The sequence below is a fragment of the Sus scrofa genome, unplaced genomic scaffold, assembly GCF_000003025.6.
Source record: "Sus scrofa isolate TJ Tabasco breed Duroc unplaced genomic scaffold, Sscrofa11.1 Contig1878, whole genome shotgun sequence".
Taxonomy (NCBI): Eukaryota; Metazoa; Chordata; class Mammalia; order Artiodactyla; family Suidae; genus Sus; species Sus scrofa.
The window spans coordinates 1966090-1989345 of record NW_018084968.1 but is presented as its reverse complement, the minus strand read 5'-3'; the positions used below and the strand labels follow the sequence as shown (position 1 = coordinate 1989345).

General features: G+C 58.4%; 1 protein-coding gene across 1 annotated transcript; it reads right to left on the bottom strand.

The window, feature by feature from the left end:
- Positions 1–5378: 5378 nt before the first annotated feature.
- On the bottom strand, positions 5379–23256 carry MCM5 (minichromosome maintenance complex component 5). Its single transcript, XM_021081469.1, is given in 18 exon segments — positions 5379–5623; positions 6394–6521; positions 7670–7812; positions 8787–8915; positions 9996–10108; positions 10693–10869; positions 11072–11137; positions 11484–11627; positions 13061–13113; positions 13116–13174; positions 13918–14089; positions 14510–14676; positions 16205–16360; positions 18704–18876; positions 20875–21003; positions 21084–21210; positions 22481–22655; positions 22896–23256. Coding segments are annotated over 17 exon segments (2205 nt in total). The 5' UTR covers positions 22648–22655; positions 22896–23256; the 3' UTR covers positions 5379–5521.

The following is a 23256-nucleotide window of genomic DNA, read 5'->3' as shown; positions in this document are numbered from 1 at the left end:
AGCCCTAAATCCAAAGGACATGTTTCTAGCCTTGTGCTGAGTTTGGGTGGAAGGTTCTCATTCTCAGTCTACTACTCCCAGTGGGAGCTGAGCCACCTCCCACTAAACAGCTCAAGACTCAGAAGTGGGCGGCGGGCTGGGGCATCATGCACTGCCCTTGCCAAGTTCCAACGTGGAACAGCTCCCCAGCACCGGCTAGGATGTCCCAAGTGCTCAGTTGAGGTGGCCCATCAACCATCCCCAGAGGCTGCCACACCTCAGGCCTACCTTTTTGTTTGGCTTTGTTTTGTTTTAGGGCCACACCTGCAGCATACAGAAGTTCCCAGGCTAGGGGCTGAATCAGAGCTGCAGCTGCTGGCCTAGGCCACAGCCACAGCCATGCCAGATCCAGGTGCATCTGCCACCTACCCTGCACTATGGCAGTGTGGAACTTAATCCACTGAGCAAGGCCAGGGATTGAACCTCATCCTCAGGGACGCTATGTTGTGTTTTTGTTTTTTGCTTTTGCCTTTTCTTGGGCCACTCCCATGGCATATGGAGGTTCCCAGACTAGGGTCTAATCAGAGCTATTGCACTGGCCTACGCCAGACCACAGCAACTCGGGATCCGAGCCGCGTCTGTGACCTACACCACAGCTCACAGCAACACTGGATCCTTACCCACTGAGCAAGGCCAGGGATTGAACCCACAACCTCATGGTTCTTAGTTGGATTCATTACCCACTGAGCCACAACAGGAACTCCATGTTAACCCACTGAGCCACAATGGAACTCCTAGCCCTGCTTTTTGGACTTATAGATGCCATGAACTTGGATCCACTTTGAAATGTTTTGTTTTTGCAAACTGAGTATTAGCCCCATCCAGAACACCTCCTGTGCACCAGACTTCATAAACATTAACCCACGTGACCTTCACATCCTTCCCATTGAGAGGGCACTACTATTATCCCCATTTGACAGGTGGGGAAATCAAGGCTCAGAGAGGTGCAGTAAGTGATCTAAGGTCACGAGCTAGAAGTGGCAGAGCTGGATCTGATAGGTGGAAGTTGCCATTGTGGCTCAGTGGGTTAAACGTGTGTGAGGAAGTGGGTTCAATCCCTGGCTTCGCTCAGTGGGTTAAGGATCTGGCATTGCTGCGAGGTGGAGGTCACAGATGTGGCTCAGATCTCGTGTTGCTGTGGCTGTGGAGAAGGCCGGCAGCTACAGCCCAATTTGACCCCTAGCCTGGGAACCTCTATATGCCAAAGGTACAGCTAGGAAAAGTGACAAGGTACGAGCTGATAGGTAGAATGGTTGTCTCTTGAATTTTTTAAAATCCAATTGTTTGTGGTTTTGTTTCTAAAAGACAGAGAAGGGTTTTAGGCTGCTACTTGGCAAACAATTCTTAAAATAACACATTTTGAATGTACACCGAGTTTATGTCCATTGAATTAAAGGCCAGACTGAAGACTGTTTTGGCAACGCTCTCAGTGTCCAAACCTCCGGGCAGAGGCACTGCCTCACAGCAGCTCATCTGCCCTCTCCTTGCACACTTTCTCCTAGAGTTTGGACTGAGGTGGGTCAGCGTGGCTCTCTCAGCAGGAGCAAAAGTTCAAAGATGCAGAGAAGCGAGGGATGGGTGGGGAGCAGGGGCGCCAGGAGAGGCGCTGGGTCATCTGGGTAGAAAAAGCAGGGAACAGAGAAGCAGAAGCAGAAGGCAGAGAAACCACAGACGCCCAGCCCTTCCTGGGATTGATCATCTCCTCTGAGCCTGGCACGGCCTGACGGGACATCTGTCAGCTCAGGGAGCCTCAGCCACCCCAAGAGCAGAAGACTATTGTCACCTACCTCCTCTTTACAGATGGAAAAAGGGAGTGAGACTGAGGACCTGCCCAGTGGAGGAAGACATCTGTGGAAGAGCGTGGGACTCAAACCCAGCCCAGAGAAGGGTCCTTGTCCTCAGATTTCATGAAGACCCAGGCTCTGCCCTGCCTGACGCTCCTCGCTCCTCCCCACAATCCTGGGGCTCCCCAACCTGGAACACAGCCCTACACCACCTCCACCAGCCACAGCCAAGCTAGCCTCTCCCCGCCTTGGCCTCTCAGCACCCAGCCTGTCACAGGGGTGCCATCTGCCCAGTGGACAGAGACTATGCCCAGCAGTTCTGCCCTGTAGACCAGCACCCCACCAGGCTGTGACCACAGGACCTGCCCAGTGAGGATGGAGCAGAGGAGGCTGCGTGGTGGGCAGTTTCAGAGCACAGCGGGAGGCGGGATGGGTCTGAACCCCGACCCCGTCCCCACTCACTGTGACTCGTGCCTCTCTGAGCCCCAGTTTCTGCATCTGTAAGGTAACAGCAGGCATGGCTACTCAGAGAGCCAGTGCATCCCAGCTTCAAATGTGGGGTGAGGGAGCTGGAAAATCACCAGTCTGCAGTCTCCATGGCTTGGGGCACCAACCCTCACTGAATGAGGGTGAGATGAGGGAGCACGCTCCTGGGAGGAAGCGCCTCTCTACCTCCAAGAAATGCAAACCCAGCTCTCGGGTGCAAGGTTAACACTCGCTCTCGCTCCAACACGCCCCAAACAAAAGCACAGGAGGCTCAGTCCTGTGACGAACAAGGTCACAGCCAGTGATGAGTCTCTGTCTGAACAGATGAAAAGGTAAAGCGGGACCGGAAATGCTCAGAGGCTCCCGGGAAGGTCAGCATCCAAGCAAGACAACAAAGACGGGGTGAAAGGTTCTCCACTTATCAAAGCAGAATGGGCTTTGAACAGGAATGAGTCAGAGAAAAGCGGATTTAGCCTCTCATCTCTCCATTTCCCGGAACGGTGTCTGCAGAGAGAGATTTAAGCAGCTGGAAACTGGTGCACAAAAATACACTTGTGACTCAGCAGTGGCCATGCCAAGGCACCAAGTTTTCCTGTTGCTGTTCTCAGAAAGATCAAATCACCTTACTTGGGGTTTTTCATGTTTGTCCTCATTTTTGCATGGTGGTTATTTTTTTTAACACTTTAGTAATTCATTAGAATAAAATGTTTAATGTATATTGATGCCTTTGTGCTTTGTGTAAGGTTTTACACACACACACCACCACACACACACACCACTTTTTTTTTTTTTTGTCTTTTTGCCTTTCCTAGGGCCACTCCTGCGGCATATGGAGGTTACCAGGCTAGGGACTAATCGGAGCTGTTGCTGCCAGCCTACGCCAGAGCCACAGCAACACGGGATCCGAGCCGCGTCTGCAACCTACACCACAGCTCACAGCAACACCGGATCCTTAACCCACTGAGCAAAGCCAGGGATCGAACCCGAAACCTCATGGTTCCTAGTTGGATTTGTTAACCACTGCATCATGACAGGAACTCCCTACATTTATATATTTTGAAATGTCAAATATTTTGTTTCAATGATGTTTTTATTTTTGTGAATTCTACCTTTTTAAAGACTATAGGAGTTCCCTTGTGGCATAGAAGGTTAAGGATCCGGTGTTGTCACTGCTCTGGCTGGGGTCACTGCTCTGGCATGGGTTTGATCCCTGGCCCAGGAACTTCCACATGCCACAGACGCAGCCAAGAAAACAAACAAACAAAAAACTTTTTCGTTTTGCCCCTAGGGCCGCACTCTCAGCACATGGAGGTTCCCAGGCTAGGGGACGAATGGAGCTCTAGCCGCTGGCCTACACACAGCCACAGCAATGAGAGATCTGAGCCGCGTCTGCGAACTACACCACAGCTCACGGCAATGCTGGATCCTTAACCCATGAGTGTGGCCAGGGATCGAACCTGCAAACTCATGGTTCCTAGTCGGATTCGTTAACCACTGAGCCACAATGGGAATCCACAAAAAACTCTTACTGGCTCGTCAGTATTAGGCAAAAACAGGCAATGCTGCTTTTCTCTAATATTGCTGTCACTAGCACTTTCAAATGCCAAGGTTATGACTCAGGGGCACACAGATCAATGGGAACAGCATAGAGCCAGAAATACTTAGATACGGTCAATTAATTCACAACAAAGGGTGGGCGAGGAAGGAGCTGGCGGTCTGGGATTGGCATATGCACACTGAGGTGTATTGGCCAAGGGGACCTGCTGTGCAGCACAGGGAACTCCACCGGTACTCTGTGACCATCTACGTGGCAAGAGAATGAATACGTGTGATGTGCGACTGAATCACCTTTTTGTGCAACAGAAATTATCACAACCTTGTAAAGCAACTAGACTTCAGTAACTTAAAAAAAAAAAAAAAGAAACAACAAAGGAGCCAAGAATTTACCACGGAGAAAGGACAGTCTCTTTCAACAAATGGTGCTGGGAAAGCTGAGTAGCCCTCACGCAAAGAACGAAGGAGAACCACCATCTCAGACCACACACGAAACATTAACTCAGGAGTTTACACATGAGGCCTGAAATCATAACATTACTTGAAGAAAACAGGCAGAAAGCTCGCTGACATCAGTCTTGGTGATAATTTTTTGGATTTTGATACCAAAGCAAAAAAAAACGAACAAGTGGGAGTACAGCACTAGAAATTTCTGTATAGGGACTTCCCATCGTGGCTCTGTAGTAATGAACCCGACTAGCATCCATGAGGATGCGGGTTTGATCCCTGGCCTCATTTCAGTGGGTTAAGGATCTGGCATTGCCGTGAGCTGTGGTGTAGGTCACAGATGCAGCTCGGATCCTGCGTTGCTGTGGCTGTGCTGTAGGCTGACAGCTGTAGCTCTGATTCTACCCCTAGCCTGGGATCCTCTATACTCCACGGTTGTAGCCCTAAAAAGACAAAAAAAATACAACCTCAGGCCCAGAAGGGTCAGGCGCCTCGCCCAAGGCCACATAGCTTATGGGTGGCCTGCAGGGGAGGCCGGGCCTACCGAATGTGAGCAAGAGAGCACCCCTCTCTTGCTCAAGGCCCGGTGGGAGTCCATGGCCCAGATCCAAAGGCCATCAGTGTCGCCATGCTGCCTGCCTCTTCCTGGACACCCACTACCAGCAGCTCACTCCCGTTAAATGCAACCCCGCGAAGGAGGCATGAAGTCTCCCCCATTTACAGACTGAGGCACAGAAAGGTTCAGGGGACCCAGCCAGTCTGATGCAAACCATGATTCTTGCCAGCACACGAAGTGGCCGGAGAAGAGCAGAGGTGAGAACTGACACTGTGCACGCCAGACCTTACGGAAATCAAATTCTCCCCAGCGCCAGCAAGAAGCGGGCTGGACCCCACCGCCGCTGCAGAACCTGAGCACAAAGGTGAGCGCCTCGCCCAGCAGCCCAAGCGGCAGAGGCGGGTCACAAACCCAGGCCTGCAGGCTCCAAAACCTGTCTTTGCCCCAAGACCCGCCCAGCCGTGAGGGTCAGATAGGGGTGACAGGCCACCCTGTGCCAAAGCCCACGGATATCCAAACACATCATGGCTTTATTACTTCAGTGACTTCAAAAGCACGTTTCTTGGACCAGCAGCCGAGGAGGCACCTAGCAGCGAGAGTGTGCAGGACAGGGTTCGAGGTGGTAGAGGTGGTTTCCTGCGGCGGGTGGTGCAGCTCACTTGAGGCGGTAGAGGACCTTGCGCTGCATGCGATGCTGGAGCTCGCCCCGCCGCAGCATGAGCTGCAGAACCCTGTGGATGGCATGCTCCGGGTACTTCTGCAGGACACAGGGCGGGATGCAGGGGCGTGTCTCCGAGGGGGTCCCAAACACCCCTGCTCACAGGGAACCCTCCAGCCTTCACAGCCCACCCCTGGATCCTAAGAAGGGCTCACTCGTCCTGAGCGCCCCCTACGTGCCAGGCCCCGTTCTAAGTCTTCCCACACTTTAACCCATCCCATGCCCCCAACAGCCCGGTGCAGCTGATGCTGTGACCATCCCCACGTCACAGGCGTGGAGAGGCTAAAGTCACTGGCTCCGAGCCGCACAGCAACTACGCAGTAGAGCTGAGATGCAGTTGAGCCCATCTGACTGCAGGCCATCTGTCCAAGCTCCTGACATCCCTAAACTTCTCAACGTCTCGGTCTGCTCACCCCGAGAGTGGACGTGATACCCCCTACTGCATAAAACCGCCCTAAGGATCAGGAGATAATGTACAGGAGGGGGAGCTAAGGCCAGAAACTGGGGGAGCTCCTGATGTCAAAGACAACTTCCCCTCAGCTTCTGGAAGGCCCGGCCCCTCTCGATCGGGTCAAGAGCACGTCCCCAGGGAGCTGGATGGCTCGCTCACCTCTGGCTCTGCGCCTCTCCACACCCCACAAAGGCCTGCCCCTCCCCTAATGCCATAGGGTCAAGAGGGGAGGAAGAGCTGCCCCTTCCCCATCCCAGCTGCTGAGCAACAGGATCTGGGGCTGGGTAGGTGGGAACCAGCCCCGGGGAGCCCACAGGGCCCCACACCCACCCCCCACCGGGCCCTGGGGCAGGCCCACCTGCTTGGTGAAGTCCTGGATGATGCTGTGCTCTGACACCTGGGAGCCGATGGCAAAGCGGCGCTTGAGCTGCTTCTCAATGCGGCTCAGCAACTCCTGGTCCTCCTGGCTGGTGAAGCCCTCCACCCCTATGGGCAGGAGGAGGGGGACGGGGACCTCAGTTTGCCTCAACGGTGAGGCAGGAGGCTTGGAGAGACGGAGGCCTCGAACCCAAGAAGAGCAACCCAGGCCCCGAAGAGAAAATGAGAGGAAGAGGAAGAGTGTGTTGGGGGACGATCAGGGCCCAACGGAGGAGAGGATGACAGGGACCCGGAGTCAGGGGCGAGGCAGCAAGGGGGAAGGACACCGCAGGCAGAGGGGTGGCAGGTGCCAAGGAAATACGCCCACCTCCCTCCCTCCGTGGCACAGGTGCTCCCTTGACTGTGGTGAGCGGAGCAGCCACTAGAGGGCTCTGAGGAGGGCTAGGCAGCAGCAAGATTCCTGGAGTCTGGAGGGGACCCAGCAGTAACCCAGGAGTGAGCAAGCTGCCCCCGAGACCCCATCTGTGAGGCGCCTGGAACAGCGGCGGCGAGCAGGAGGCTCGTGATTTCCATCTACTGCTGCCAGGTGGTCACCCCTGCTGCCCGACGCCTGCAGAGACCATGGTGTTTCAGCTCCCAGCTATGGAGTGGGTGGCGCCATGGGGGGGAAGCCATCGAGAGGGACTTTGCCGCTCCAAGTTGAAATAAGTCCACATGGCAAACTCCTATACAGCCTGCAAAGCCCAACTCCAATTTCACTGCCCCAAAACACACCTGCCCTCTGTGCCCTCAGCATCCCAGAGAGCATTACAGCATCACATCAGCAAATGCCTCACACAGGAAACCTCACCTGGGCAGAGACTGAGTCATCTTCACCAAGGGGAGAGCAAGGTGATCAGACCCCACCTACCTCCCCGGCTCCAGCCATACGGGCCCTTGAACATGCCAAGCCTGCTGTTCTTGGGCCACTCGGCCTTCCCTCTGGCTGAAGTGGCCACACCCACCCTCCAGGGAGCTCATGTCCTCACTCACGCCAGTCCCTGCTCCCTGTCACCTCCTCAGGGAGGCCACCCCCGACCACCTGAGGGCACCCCCATCCATCCTTGCCAATGCACCTCCTGCTGGAGCTCTTCCCTCCGCACAGAGGAAGCAGACACGGCAGCAAATGCAGAGAAACAGCCCAAGCACTGCCGGCCTCCGGCATGTGTCCCGCCCACGGAGCCCAGAGACCACTCAAGCCGGTGCCTCCTGCTCACCTGACAGGGTGCCCGACAAGGCGGCGTCCAGCGTGGACACTTGGAAGAGCCTCAGGGCCTCCTCCACGTCCGCCTCCGTGGCGAAGGGCTGCAGCTTCATCTTGCTGAGGGCCTCGGCAATGCGCACGATGGCCTCCAGCTGCCTGTGTGGAGCAACGGGCCGCCGGGGTGAGCTCAGCCCATCCTCCCTCCCCCGTCCCACCCCAACCTCAGGGAGGTACCTGCCCAGGGTAGTAAGGCTACAGGGAGAGTGCTGGCTGTCCCTGCGATCCATCTTCCTTAGTGAGGGAACTCATTTCTATTCCAGTACGTGGCACCCGGCCAAAAGACATTCCCCAGCCTCTCTTGCATCTAGGTGCTCTGGGTGACTAAGATGTGGCCAGTGAGTTGTAAGTCCAAACACTTTATAGGAACTTCAGGAAGTGGCCTTAAAAGATGGGCCCTTCTTTTCCTTCCTCTCCTGCCACCTGGAATTTGGAGGTGATGGCTGGAGTTGCAGCAGCCATCTTGGACAGTGAGGATAAAGGGAACCTGAAGGTGCCCAAGTTGCTGATGACTAAGGAGTCATTATACAGTGCTGGCTTACATACCCTCAAATGTCTTTATAGGAGAGGGAAATAAACTTCCAACTCAAGCTACTTGAGATTTTCCCTTACATACAGCCCCATCCACTTCTAACTAATCAGTGCCGGAGGCAGGATTCAAACCAGGTAGGTCCAAGCTCTTAGTTGCTATACTCTGTGTGAGTGAGGAGGGTTAAGAGCTAAGAAAGCTGAGATCCAAAGAAGGAAAGCAATTTCCCTGCAGGCACACAGTGAGTGGGCTGGAGGCTAGGCACAGGTCTCCTGACCCCAGGCCTGGACCCTCCCCCACCCCCAGGCTCCCCTGCAATGGGGAGCGCTAGACGGAATTCAGAAGAGAGGGCTCCAGACTCCCCTTACTTTAAACAAATCAGGGAGGCCACTGTTTTCACTCCCAAAGGAGCGCTCCCTGCCCGGCAGCCCTGACCACTGCCTCTTAACCCTAACCCTAACCCTAACCCAGACTTGCTGGGTACACCGTGCCTTGTACATTGAGGCCATCCGCCCAGCCCAGCCCTGGCCCAGCCGCCGCTCACCGCACGGTGATGGGGATGCTGGAGCGGCGGTCGCTGTCCCTCTCGTGTTGACGGGCCCCGCTCCGCATGATGATGTACCGGTTCTTGAGCTTCTCTGCGGCCTCGGCCGACAGCCGGGGACCACACTTCCTGCAAGATGGGGCCACGGAGAGCTCAGAACCATGACGACACAGACCCAGGTACCGCTGGGCACCAGACCACCCATCACCCGGGTGATGTAGGGACCCACCCGAACGCAGTGCTTCACCTCCCATCAGAAAGGCACTCAAGTCCCTCTACACTTGGGTCTTAGCTCCAGTAAGAGACAGTGGCGGTGTGTGTCCAGAATCTTGGTGCAGCAGCTAAAAGCGCAGCCTCTGGGAGTTCCCACTGTGGCTCAGTGGTCATGAGCCCGACTAGTATCCATGAGCATCAGGGATCTATCCTTGGCCTCACTCATTGGGTTAAGAATCCAGCGTTGCCATGAGCTACAGCGTAGGTCATAGGCACTGCTTGGATCTGGCGCTGCTGCAGCTGTGGCGTGGGCAGCTCTGATTTGACCTTTAACCTGGGAACTTTCATATGCCACGGGTGCGGCCCTCTGCAGCCAGGTACCTGGCTTCAAGTCCCGGCTCCACCTCCTGCCTGTGACCTTAGACAAGTTATTTAAACTCGCTTTGCCTGAGCTTCCCCATCTGTAAAACGGAATAATACACAACCTAGGTTCTGGGGGAGGGGTAAAATTCACTTACATGTAAAATACTCAGACTAACATCTGGCACAGAGTACTCCATGTATGACATGATAATGGGCAATCTGTGAGAATAACAGTAATTAAGATTGCAGCTGCCACTTACTGAGTGTTTACATGGTGCCGGGCGGTGCCAAGCACTTACTCATCGTCTTGTGCAATCTTTACAAAACCCAGACACAACAACCTGGGAAAGCTCAGAGGTCAACTGACTTGCCCAAGGTCACAGTGGGAGCAGGCGTGACCCAGAGTCCACAACGCCTCCCTGGATGTCAGAGTCAAGACTGTCTAAATCCTAAATCCTCCACCCTCGTTGCGGAGACGGGGAACCTGAGGCCGAGCCAAAGAGTGACTGTGCCGGTCGGGAAGGCGCAGAGCTAAACCCCTGAGGGCTTCGTCTCAGGCCCCCTGAAGGGAGCTCTCTCCCACCCCAGGGGAGCCCGGCCAGCCCACCCCCGGGGCCTGGGGCCCGGACTCACGCGCGGCAGTAGGCGATGAACTTCTTCAGCTTGGCCAGGTCGATCTCGCCCTCCACGGCCTGGGTCTGCGTCAGTGCGCTCACGTGCAGAGTGATGACATGCTTGGCCAGCATCTGGGAGGCGGAAGGAACCCTGATCAGCCCGTGGGCCTTCCTGCGCCAGGTCCCGACCCAGAGGCGGAGCGGGCAGGGAGGGAAGCGCTGCTGGGGCCAGAACGGGGGAGGCCCCTCCTTCCTTGGGGGCTGTCGGCTGCTAAGACAACATCCTGGAGACACCAGCCCCTCTCTGTCCCCACAAGGGGCAAGGCTGCCTGCAAACAAGGCTCTACCAGGAAGTCCAAGCCGAGTGGCAGAGGCAGAGGCTCCCTGACAACCCCGAGCCAGGACCCCACTGGGCCTCGCACCTGCAGGCTTGTCCACAATATATAAGCCCTTGAGTTCCTCTCAGGAACTGACCAACCAGAACTGGGCTTCTAGCACCTGCAACCATTTCACACATAAGGGACTGACGCCCAGAGAATGACTGAGCCCAAATCACACAGCACATCGTGCACTGGAGAGCAGGACTCGGGCTTCTAGTTCAGTGCTCCCAGACCCCCGATCCTGCCTCCTTGGTAGCCAGGACGTCGGGCCGGGCTGCTGGCTGCCTGCCGCCCCGCCCGGCACCGTGGGCCTGGCGGGGCCGGGTCCCCACGCACCACGTCCCTCTCCTCGTTGTGCTCGTCCTTGACGATGAAGATCATGTCGAAGCGCGACAGGATGGTGGGCATGAAGTCGATGTTGTCCTCCCCCTTCGTCTCATCCCAGCGGCCGAACACCGAGTTGGCGGCGGCCAGGACGGAGCAGCGCGAGTTGAGGGTGGTGGTGATGCCGGCCTGAGCGGGAAGAGCGGGGGCGGCAGGGGACAGAGGGCTGAGAACGCAGGGTCGCGGCCGTCTCGGGTGTGCGCCCCACCCCGCCCCACCCACGATTCCAGGGCCCCCAGGCTGGGCCAGGTACAGGGCAGCCCGAGGACAGAGCTGGAGCCCAGCGCCCCCGGCACCCCTGGCGGGGCTGGGCTGCCAGGGAGGCGCTCACCTTGGCAATGGAGATGGTCTGCTGCTCCATGGCCTCGTGGATCGCCACACGGTCGTCTTCGCGCATCTGTGAGGGGAGAGAAGCGCCCACCAGGCTCAGGCGAGGGGTCGGAGAGCAGCGGCTGCAGGGAAACATACAGCAGCCACCCCTCCCGAAGCCCGAGCCTTGTGCCAGGCCACTGGCAGGATCTGGGGCGCCTCGAGACCCGGGACAGCTGTGTGGGCTCGGCTCTCCGCCCCCTGCTCTCCAGGTGCAGAAACTGGGGCTCAGAAAGGTTCAGCTACTTCCCTGTCGTGACGGGGCTGGGGCCGGAATACGAGTCTGCAAGTCAAAGGTGGCTCCCGCTGTCCAAGCCCAGAAGGCCACACGCCTAGCCCACAGAGGTGCCACCGCCTCACCGTGCCGGGCTCACCTTGTCAAACTCATCGATACAGACGACACCGCCATCGGCCAGGACCATGGCCCCGCCCTCCATGATGAAGTTCCGGGACGAGGGGTCCCTCATCACCGAGGCGGTCAGGCCAGCCGCGCTGCTGCCCTTCCCAGACGTGTACACCTGGGGAGGGGACAGGAGGGTCAGGGCCCCACCCAGCTCCAGCCTCCGCTGCATCACTAAGTCCAGGGGCCCCGGGAGCTGGGGCTCACCCAAGGTCACAGACCACGCTGGCTGCAGAGCAGACAGATCTCCGAGTGCCTCCTCTGCTGGGGAAGCCGCCCCAGCCCGAGCCTGGCCTGGAGGGTCTCCCTTGAGGGGTGTTCACAGCCACCCCTCACCTGAGCCCCAGGGCCGGACTCACAGGAGCAAACGGGGGCCCAGAGGGGACACGCTTCCAGAGGGCCTCAGGGCTGGCGTGGACTCCTGACCCCCAGGAAAGGCTTCCCCCAGCCCAGGTCCCTCGCCACCTGTGTATGGACCTGTAAGCCACCTGCTGCCACGGAGCCCTTGAACTGTGGCAAAGCCAACGCGAAATGTGCTGAGGTGTATAAAACCCACAAGGTCTCCAGCCTTGTGCCAGAGTGCAAAGCACCTCCTTCGTGCTCTCTCATATGAAGCCACAGGTGGAAACGACATTCCTCCCACAGCGGGTTAAACGGAATTACTATCTCACCAGCTCCTTTTAGGAGGAAATGCACAGCCGCGACTTCTGTTCACATCCATGGTCCCCGTGTCTCCCCCGGGCAGCAGGGGCCCCGGCTCGGCCCCCCTCGCGTCTGACCAGAGACCACGCCTCCCCGCACAGCCTTACCACGGGGTTGCCTGTGCCCTGCTCTGACCCCCCAGACCCGCTCGCCACCACACAGGGCACCTGGCTTGCTGGACACGGGTTCAAAGCCCCCCACTGGCACCTACGAGCGGTGGGACCCTGGGCAAGACACTGGGCCTTCTGTACCTGTTCCTCATCCATACAACAGCCTAAGAAGGACCCACCACCGAGCTGAGACGAGCAGGCAGCGAGTGAGCACACGTAAAGCACTGCGAGCAGCACCTACACCTTGATCTCGCACACGCCTGCTACCGACGATAAGATTTAGTGGATGGGAGTTCCCGTTGTGGCTCAGCGGTAATGAACCTGACTAGTATCCATGAGGACACAGACTCAATTCCTGACCTCGCTCATTTGGATCCCATGTTGCTCTGGCTGTGGCGTAGGCTGGCAGCTGCAGCTCTGATTCTCCCTCTAGCCTGAGAACTTCCACATGCTGCAAGTGCAGCCCTAAAAAGCAAAAAAAAAAGAAAAATTTTTTTAATAAAAAAAAAAATAAAAAAGACTTCACGGACAGACAAACCGAGGCTCAGAGAGATTAGGCGACTTGCTCCAGGCCCACAGCCCACCACTGGCCAGGCTGTGATGCAAACCCCTTCCAGGCCAGAGCTCCAGCCACACCTCGGCACTCGGCCGGTCCCCTTCCTCCTCCGTCCCCTGCGGTCCTGCCCACAGCCTTCCTCCCTGCAGGGCAGCCGAGGCGGACACAGGTGGTCCTGGACACTCACCCGATGGGAGAGCACTTCTCCACAAACTTCAGCAACTGGGACTTGGCCGTCCCGGGTCCCCCAGCATCAGCAGGTTGATGTCTCCTCGGCGAGTGAGGCCATCGGGGAGCCTGGGGGAGGACAGGCCGGGGGGGAGGGCATGTAAGCAAGGCGGGAATCCAAGGGCTGGGATCCAGGCTGGTCACAGCGGCGGCTGGCAGTCAGTACCCACCCTCATCCCCCACCCCTCCACCCAGACCTGTCAGGGAGGCAGGGTTCTGGCCTGAGAGCCACATTCAAGGCCAGCTCACAGCCAGCCGTGTCCCCCACACTTGCCTGTGGTGACCTGCCTCCCTGGGGGGCGGGGGGTGGTCCGAGGAAACGGCACTTAGAGCTGGACTGGGGCACATTCGACACCTGACAGCCACCCCTCCCGGCGGGAAAGGAGGAGAGGGAGGGAGCCTGGGGGTCGTGCCTGATACAGTGGTGTGGACACAAGGGCAGGCTCACGGCCCTTTAGCCCTCGGTGCTTCGATTTCCTTGTCTATGAAACAGGCTGGATCACGGCCTCCTCACAGGGCTAACCTGGGGACAGACCCGGCTGCAAACGCTGAAGAACGCCTGGTATGCGGAAATCACTCAGCAGCCGGCAGCTGCTGGCGACAGTACTACTCTCTCTGCCTCCTCCAGAGTTTCCAAAGGACACACGGTGTCCTCTGAGGGTTAGTTTTCACCCATCTCATTCCTGCAGGGCCTGGGGCTGAGGGCCGTGGGCAACCAGAAAGCAGATTCGAGTCCCGACCATCTGGCAGCTGTCCTCCAGGGGGCGCGTCACCCGCCCCTCCACCAGACCTGGGGGCGCCTGGACCCCCACCTCTTTCGGGAACCCCCGAAGAGCAGGCAGGCGATGGCCTTCTTCATGTCCGTGCCCCCGAAGATGGAGGGGGCGATGCTCTTGGAGACGACCTCGTAGACGTTGGGGAGGGCGGCCAGGCGCCGGAACTCCTCCTCCTCCTGCGGGGTCACGGCCCCGGCAAAGCTGCGGCCTGGCGGGCAGACGGAGGATGGTGAGCGCCAGGAGGAGAACTTGCCACCACCCTGGGCAGGGCCCCCCGGAGGCCGGGGGCTCCCGGAGGGCGGGGCCGGACAACAAGTGTCAGCCTGAGACAGTGACCCCCGTTCTCCCCCTCAGGGCTGGGCCTGTGTCCAGGGTCTAGGGAGAGAGAGGAAGAGGAGTGTGGGGGCCTGGAGGGGCGTCTGAGGAGTTAGAGGGACCACAGAGACACCTTCCATCTTGGGGGTGCTGGGGGGCTGATGTGGCGTCTGGTTATGACAGCACGGCTCACCCCGGCTGCCGCAGGGGGGAGAGTGTGGGGCTAAGGGTCAAGACAGGGGACCAGGAGGAAGCCCACCAATAACCCAGGGGAGGGAAGATGGGGGCTCGGCCCAGGGTGAAGCCCACTCACCAGAGCCATCCGTGTCCACCTGGATGCCCAGGACCCGGATGTAGGCGCTCCGGATGCCCACGCCCACCCTGTCGCGGCCCCTGTTGGAGGTCAGGCCAAACTTCTTGATGGAGTAGATGCCCATGATGGTGACCCTGTTTCCAGGGACGACCTTGTCACACAGGTACCTGAGGAGGATGGGGAGGGAGGAGGAAGGAGGTAAGAGCCAGGTGGGGACAGGGAGTCCCAGCTCCACCTGCCCCATTGCACCTGCTGTCCACCTTAGCATCTCGACCAGAAGCCTCACGACCTGAGCTGGCTCCTGGCCCTGCACCCCAGGACCCTCCCCCTCTCACCCCAACCCAGCCCCCTCGCCCGGACAGCCCAGCTTCCAGGAAGGGGACAATCTCTGGTCATGGTGGCAGCCTGACCATTTGGCGGCCTTCAGGAGCTCCTTTGTTGCGCTGAATGGAGTTGGAGGGTCCACCCCTGTCCCCCGGGCGCCCCATCTCCATCTGGTCTGCCTGGCCCCCTGGAGGCAGCCTTCCTCCTCCCGCCCTCCCAGCCCCCTACAAGTGCCGCTCCCCACCTCTGCCTCTACGTGGCTCCAGGGGCTCAGCCATTTTGCCTCTGGACTTTTACCTCTTCTTTTAAAAACCAGATATTGAAGCAAAGAAGCCTCTGAGCCCCTCAGTCAGTGCAGCGTGGAGAGGACACTGGGGCGTGTATCTGTCCTCTGCCACATAGAAGCTGTGTGACCTCAAAGAAGTCGTGGCCCCTGTCTGAGCTTGGGGTGGGGTGTACCCGGACCTGCTAGGCTCTTGTGGGATCAAGTGAAGTGACAGGGCCAAAAGTGCTTCAACACCAGAGTCACATCTCCTGAAGGACCCGTGGTCATGGCTGTTGTCAACGTACTACGACTCCTCTCCTCCTGACCTCGCTTCTTTATCTTTGAATAACCTGGTCACAGACCACTTAAGTAACCCAATAAACACCGACCCTTAACTGTGTCAATGAATCACGCTCAACACTTGACACATTTTCCAACTTAAATCTATCAGCTGCCTGACAAGAGGTTAAAGGCCTATCACTGTCCCCAGTTGCCTGGTAAGGAGACTGAGGCTCCGTGAGCTCCTATAACTTGCTCAGGAGTCGGCCTCCTACCCCTTCCACTGTGGCTGAGGAAGCCCTAGGGATCCCCTCCTCCAGAAAACGGGCAGCACAGGCCACCCGCACGCGACGTTGGGGTATGCGAAGAGCCCCAGCCAACACCCCCACGCCTTCCTCCCAGGTCACCACGAGGGGACCAGGCCCACCCAGCACCCTCTCCCCCTTTCCAATCACCCACAAAATCCAAGGAAGAATCTTAACGGAAAGTCTGGGCGGGTGTCAGGCTAGGAAGGGCTCCGCAGCAGCGGGGTGTCCAGCCGGGCCGCCTCAGGCCCCCCAGCTCTCAGGAGGCTGCGGAGACTCCCCAGGCAGAACACAGGCCCCCAGCCCAGCTCCTCCCCCACAGAGCCAGTTATAGGTCCTCGTCTGCAAATAGGGGCTGACTGGCCCCTCAGATTATGGGGCGACGAGGCGAGAGGAAACTTCGGGAAGTGGCAGGCACGGGACTAGTGTTCCATGACCAGCCACCCTGCCCCCACTACCCGCTGCACTTGGCAGGCCGCGGGCAGCACCCGACTCAGCCCGCCCCCGCGGCTGCCACCTCACCTGTCGCAGTAGAGCTGCATGTGTCTGGGCATCTCGCCGTGAGGCACCGCGTCCGGCAGCTCCTGCAACTTCAGGGTCTGGAAGTCCACACACTTGCACTTGTCGGGCATGATGAAGTACGGGTCCAGCGGGCACTTGGGGCGCCCGGCCTGATCCCTGGACAGGGAGGGGAGGACAGGTCACCAGAGCTGCCCGCGAGCCCCGCGCCCAGGGAGTCCACTGCAGGAGTCGGTGGCCGGACTGGCCCGCAGCAGGCTAGGAATCTCTGGGACAAGCTGAGAAAGGCCCTAAGGCGGGCGGCCGGGCGGGACATGCCCCACGTCGGGCATGAGGAGACCTGCTCCTGCCCACCCGAGCATGTCCAGTGACTTGCTGGGAGACAGACAAGTCGCACCCCCAGTGACCCCCCAGTGGTCTCAGTTGTCCCCACAGGTGAAGAGAGGCCAGACAGCCAGCGACCCTTCCAAACCCCACTCAAATCCCAGGACCTCCCAGGGAAGGTCTGGGCCCCTGGAGACCCTGCTTGGGCCTCCAGGCGTCTCTGCTCCTCTGCGTAACCAAGTCATTCTCCCAACGTTCCAGCCAAGCACCAGCCATGCACCGGGCTCTGTTCGAGGTGCCAGGGACCCAGCCAAGAACAAAAAGTCCCCACTGTTTTAGAGCTCGAGTTCGGCGCAGGGGAGGCGGCAGAGCTCCAGCACAGAACCACGTAACATAAGACAGAGGTGGGAGTTCCCACCATGGAACAGCAAAAATGAATCTGACTAGTATCCATAAGGACGCAGGTTCAATCCCTGCCCTCACTCAGTGGGTTAAGGATCCAGCTTTGCCATGAGCTGTGGTGTAGGTCACAGCCGAGGCTTGGACCCTGCATGGCTGTGGCCTGCAGCTGTAGTTCCGATCTGATCCCCTAACCTGAGAAATTCCATATGTTGTGGGTACGGCCCTAAAAAGACAGGAAAAAGACAGAGGTGCCGTCAGGGAGATGAGTGTGCCCAAGTGCGGGGATGTGCACCCCAAGCCTGAGTCGGGGGCAGGGAGGCAGCCCTGTGAGGCGACACTGGAGGAGAAGAGCTGAAGGAAGAAATGAGGGCACGGACTGTGGAGCTCGAGGGAAGGCAGGTCAAGTTCAAAGGCCAGGGGACAGGAGCATGCCGAGTGTGTTCCAAAAATGGGCAGGTGACAGCAAGGCTGGGCAGAGACAGCGGAGGACAGGAGGCGGCAGGGAGCCAGGAGCACGCAGTGGAGGGCTGGGCCGGCCTAGATGGAACTTGACTTTGGGCGAGATGGAAACGGCTGAATCCTGGGCAGTGTGAAGGGTCGCCTGGCTGTGGGGGTGGGAGGAGAAGGGACTGGGGGACGAGGGTGGGCAGACACGGCGGACAAGGTTGAGGAGGTTCCTGCACCGCCAGGTAAGGGATGACAGCACATGGAGCAAGCAGATGCACGGGAGTGGTGAGAAACCCTCTGATTCTCCACGTACAAACTTAAGGGCAGAGCCGGAAGCACCTGCTGACTGTTTGGAGGCAAGGAGGAAAGAAACATCACGAGACCAAGGATCTGGGCCTGAACACCTGAGAAGATGGCCTTTCTGTGTGAGGGCAGGTAGGGGACTGCGGGAGTGGGGGTTCTGAGATGGGACAGGATCCCCGCAGGGTGGGACACGGGGCATGTGTGAATCCGTGATGCCCGTCAGACACCCACGCAGGGAGGTCTGGCAGGCAGCCAGGTTTGGGTCTGGAGGTCAGTGGAAACACACGTTCCAGTGTCCTCTGCACCTGGACGTATCCAAAGCCCGAGGTCCCCAAGGGAGTGACTGTAGAAAAAATCGGGGTTGAGGAGTTCCCGTTGTGGCTCAGAGGGTTCTGAACCGGACTAGTATCCATCCTCACTCAGTGGGTTAAGGATCCGGCGTTGCCGCGAGCTGTGGTATATGTCGCAGATGAGGACCGGATCCCACGTTGCTGTGGCCGTGGTGTAGGCCCCCAGCTGCAGCTCCGATTTGACCCCTAGCCTGGGAACTTCCGTATGCCATGGATGTGGCCCCCAAAAAAGCAAAAAAAAAAAAAAAAAAAAGTGGGGCTGAGGTCAGGAAGCTGAGGAGGCCTAGCAGCCAGAAAGGGTGGGGTCCTTAAGATCAGGCGTCAGCCATCATTTTCTGTAAGGAGCTGGAGAGAAACATTTTCGGTTTTCTGCGCCAAGAGGCTTCAGGCTGTGCCTCTGGAGGGAGTCCAGCTGCAGTCACAGGCATGGGTAGGCGAAGGGGCCGGGCACGCTCTGGACCGGCCCTGCAAACCAGGGTGTCTTCGAAGGCTCCAGATGGACTTCCGACCCGGCTCCCTGCACAGGTGGTGTGGGCTCCCTGGAGGGGACCGCTGTCCCCATCCCAGCTCTCCCGCTGCAGCTGGTGCAGGCCGAGTCCCCCGCTTCACATCTCCACTCGGTGGTCACCCCGTCACCCCCACGCCCCCCCCCCAGAGCCACGCAAAGCCCACTCACGTGTTGCACTTCCTGGGCAGGGCGTAGCCCTCCAGGCCGGGGCGCATGGCGATGTTGGTGAGGGTGTTTCGGCAGCTGCGGCACTGGATGGAGATGCGGGTGGCCTTGGCGCGGACCCCGGAGGCGGCGATGACGATGCCCGGGATCTTCACCAGGTGCGACATCGTGTCCGACTGTAACAGAGCCACAGGGAGGGTGGTTGGCTCCAGGGAGCCGGGGCAGCTGAGGTCGTGTATGCAAATCTCATCTCTTCTAGAGTATCCTGAAGTACTTAGGGATAAAGTGCCAAGCCTGGAACTTAACTTAAAACGCTTTAGCAGAAAAAAGGAGAAAGCAAACACCAGCAAAATAGGAACACCCACTAAATCTCGGCAGATGTAGGTAGGATTCACTGCACTATTCTCACTGCTTTTATATGTGCAACTTCTTTATACCAAAAAAGCAGAAAACAAGAAAACTTCCTTTCATCACCTTTTCTTTCCCTTTCTAGGAAGTTTCCTGGGACAGACAGACAGGCAGGCTACAGAGTCAAGCCGAAGCGCCCTCTGGAGTGAGGGAGAGGGAGGGGAGCAGGAGGGGAAAAAGGAGGAAGGAGGCTGGCCCCCCATAGGTGAGGCCAGGACACGTGTGGCTGCCATGGCCCAGGGGACATCAGAACTGCTGACACCCCCAAAGGTCTTGTTTTCTGGAAAACAATCTATAGGCTGCAGGAGTCCCAGCCCCCAAGACCCCAGGGTTGAAAAGGACAGGGGCTGCTACCCCTGACCAGCAATCCTTCTAGAAGACTCCTCCTCTATTACAGAACTCCTGGCACCGAGGCAGGCCGTTCCCCGGGTTTTCCAAAGAGTCTGAGAATCGGAAGCTTGTCCCATGTGAGGCTGAGGTTTGCTTCTCTGAGCCAACAGCTGCCCACAAGACAAGTCCAATGCACCTGCAGACAGGCAAACGTGTGATGCTCCGTTTAGCTCCACACTCGCTCATGGGGGTTCCCCTGGCGCTGGGAACAGAGGTGGAGCCCACAGGCTCGGAGGCCTCGAGAGCTCACAGCCCAGCCCTGCTTCTGGCACAGACCTGCCGAGGTCCTAACCAAGGAAGGCTTGACAGGGACCCCAAGCCCAGCTGCAGGCCACAGGGATTCCAGCGAAGACCGGGGCATGGCCTTCTGGTGAGTGACACGGAGCAGGGGACGCTCTCTGGGCCCCAGTGCAGAGATCACCAGGCTCAGCCACACACATTCCTTCACTGGCTTCTCATGACAAGCTTACGACAGAACCACCATCAGGCCCTCACTCCCTCCTCAGGAAGCTCTCCTGCCTTCTACTCCTGCCTGTTCTGTCTCTTTGTTTGCTTGCTTTTCAGAATTTGTTGAACAAAACAGATACAGGGCTGGCTGGCGGACTGGCTGCACCCAGCTCTCCTGCCGCCTCATCTCTCTCTCGCCGCAGGGGCCATCCTTCCCTCGGCCAGGAGCACAGCCTGCCCCTCGTCTCGCAGGCTCTGCACTAGCTGTGCCCCTCCCCTCTCCCCCCAGGAATGTTCTCACCCTCAGGTCTCCACTCAGCCGCCCACTCCCCAAAGCAGCCTCCTCTGTCTTTTCCAGAGGGGCCCCCACACTTTCTGAGCATGCTCTTATTGCTCTCATTGCTCTTAGATCATCTAAAGTAACTGTTGGAGTTCCTGCTGTGGCTCAGTGGTTAAAGAATCCATGAGGTTGCAGGTTCGATCCCTGGCCTCACTCAGAAGGTTAAGGATCTAGCGTTGCCATGAGCTGTGGCGTAGGCCGGCAGCTACAGCTCCAATTAGACCCCTAGCCTGGGAACCTCCATATGCCTCGGGTGGGGCTCTAGAAAAGACAAAAAAATAAATAAATAAAGTAACTGTGGATAACGTTTCTGGGTTTACTCGGTCTCCTCTGGGTGGACGTAAACTGGACAGGAGACAGCCAGTCGTGGAGTTCACCATTTTCTCTCCAGGACCCAACTCATGCCCTGCTCACAGGAGGACCTCAACAAACATTTGTCCAGTGAGCTAATTTTTCAGAGGCGGAAACAGGCTCAGCACAGTTAAGCGAGTTGCTCAGCATCACACAGCTGGCACCTGGGCCTGTCTCTGCAGCCCCTCTGGACACGCAGCAGCCACTGTCCCCCTGCAACTGGCCTGAGTGGACCCACCTTCAGGCTCCGGATGCTGGACGGGCTGGCGTCCGACTTGAGCATGACCTGGATGTCCTGGAGCACCTCATCGCCAGTGGGCCGGGGCCGGGTCACCTCATCAGCCACCTCCTTGGCAGCTTCCTCCAGCTAGAGCGGAGGAAGGGGACAGGCTGTGAGTGATGAGAGGGGGGCCAGCCCTGGGGGTTCAGGGATGGGGCCTCACTCACCAGCTGCAAATGCTCAGCTGGCTGCTTGTACAGGTAGTCGGCCAGGTCCTCGTCGAAGCTGGCCAGGTCCTCCATCTCCACCTCGATCCAATACTCCCCCAGGTTATAATGCCGCTTGAGTTCATCCCTGGGGCGGAGGGCGGGGAAGGGCACAGAGGAGACCACGCTGGCTGGGATGCACCCGCACCCTGAGTCTGCCCGCACCACTGCCCCGCCACTCCGCTTCCCAAACACCCAGCTAGCTCCAGGTGGCTCTGCTACTTAACCCTCTGCTGCCTACAGAGGCATCCTCCAAAGAAAGCTCAGTGGACGTGGTCCAAGAGGAAGGATTCAACGCTCACAGAAAGAATTCTGCGTACAGGTGTCTAAACAACCCTCACTGCAAACCAGCCCTTTCACTGGACTCCTTAGTGCCTTGAACCTTCTCTTGGAGACGAACGAGGCAAACGGCTCAAACTTGGAGCTTGAAGGCAACAGTCACTATGTCTTAGCAACCACTAGACTCTACAGAGCATCCTATGCGACCAGTGTCACATTTGGGGACCAATGACCTACAGAGAGCCTGCTTTCTGGCAGCATCCCTTCTGCCTTATGTGAGGAGCCATGGACAACAGCAGCCGGGCCCCAGAGCCCCTGGCTGTAACAGGCCACACGGTTCTCAGGCCCTGCCTGCAGCTGTCCTAGCTGAACTACCTTCCACACCTGACACCCTTCTCTCAGTGCAAGGTCACCTCAAACTTCAGCTTCCTGGCAACCTGCCCTAACACCACTTGCAGGCTTCTTCTTTGAGGCAATTACCACCTGCAATTTATTTTTGGGCCCCTATGCCTCACCCCGTGACCTAGAAGCTTCTTGAAGGTAAGCAGTATGAATCGTTTGATCTTTACATCTCAGGCTCTAGATGGTCAATGTCAACTGGTGGGTGAATAAGGGGAGACGGGAGTGGCTATGCCGGTCTCACTGATGAAGAAACTGAGGCCCAGAAAACCCATCTCTGGGAAGGCACTCAGCTAATAATAGGTCAGACCCAAGCCTGGACCTGCAAACTCGCGTCCTCTGCATTGTATGGGTCTATGAGGGTTTGGATGTTGAATCAACAGGAGCTGATTGAGTGGAATGAATGAATCTATGAATGAAGTGAATCAAAACGCCATCTTCACCTTTTGCGCCCACAAACAACTTGGTTTACGGGGTATGACGGGCATCCCGTGGAAGGACAGTAAGAAATGAAAGAGAACAAGCCCTGGAAAAGGAACCAAAGGACCCAGGTAACTCACTCCAAAGCTAACGTCAGATGTGAAACGCATAAAACCACATCCGCCGGGGTGCGCGTTCCAGGGAGCGGACAAAGCACGGCTGGACCGCATCTCCCCCTCCCGCCCGGCCCCAGCTCGCACCTGTACTTGAAGGTGAAGCCGGTGCGGTCGGTGCCCACGCGGTACTGCCGCAGGAACTCCTTGAAGCGCCTCTGCAGCTGCGACTTGCGGGCCTGCCCCTCATCCGCCGCGTTGTCCCCGCCGAAGCTGTCGCTGTAGAAAATGCCGGGGTCGTCGAAGCCTGACATGACTGCACCTGGAACAGGCACAAGAAGCTGGAGGAAGCTGTGGGGAAGGAGGGGTGTGCCCTCCGACACCAGGGTGGGTCCTCGGCTCCGAACGCGGGGCCGGGCGAGGTCCGAACGCGGGGCCGAGCGAGGCCGGCTCCTCTCCCGGACCCTGACCCAGTACTCCCAGGAAAAACCCCTGCCCGGCCCTACTGCGCCCCCGTAGGCCCAGCTCCCCAGTACCCACTCCCCAGCCCCGCGGGCCTCACCTCTCCCTTCCCGCGCTTCCCGGAACCAGAGATTCACAAGCCCCCACGGTCCTCCGCTGAGTTTCGCGGGAAAAAATAGACGCTGCGGTTTGGACGCCGCGGCTGCTGTGCCCTCATTGGTTCGCCGGGGCTGCGCGACCAGCGATTGGACCGCTCTGCGCCCGCGAGTCCCGCCCCCCAGGGCCGGCCGCCGAAGAGGATTGGCTGCGGAGGCCTCCTGGCCTCCTTCCGGGCTCCATTTTGCTTGCCAAACAATTTGGCGCGAAACTGATCCGGAGGATGCCGCTGAGAGCGGCGCAGTGATGGCGGATGGCCGGGGCGGGCCGGGGCGGGCCGGGGCGGGGCCGGGCGAGGGGGCCGG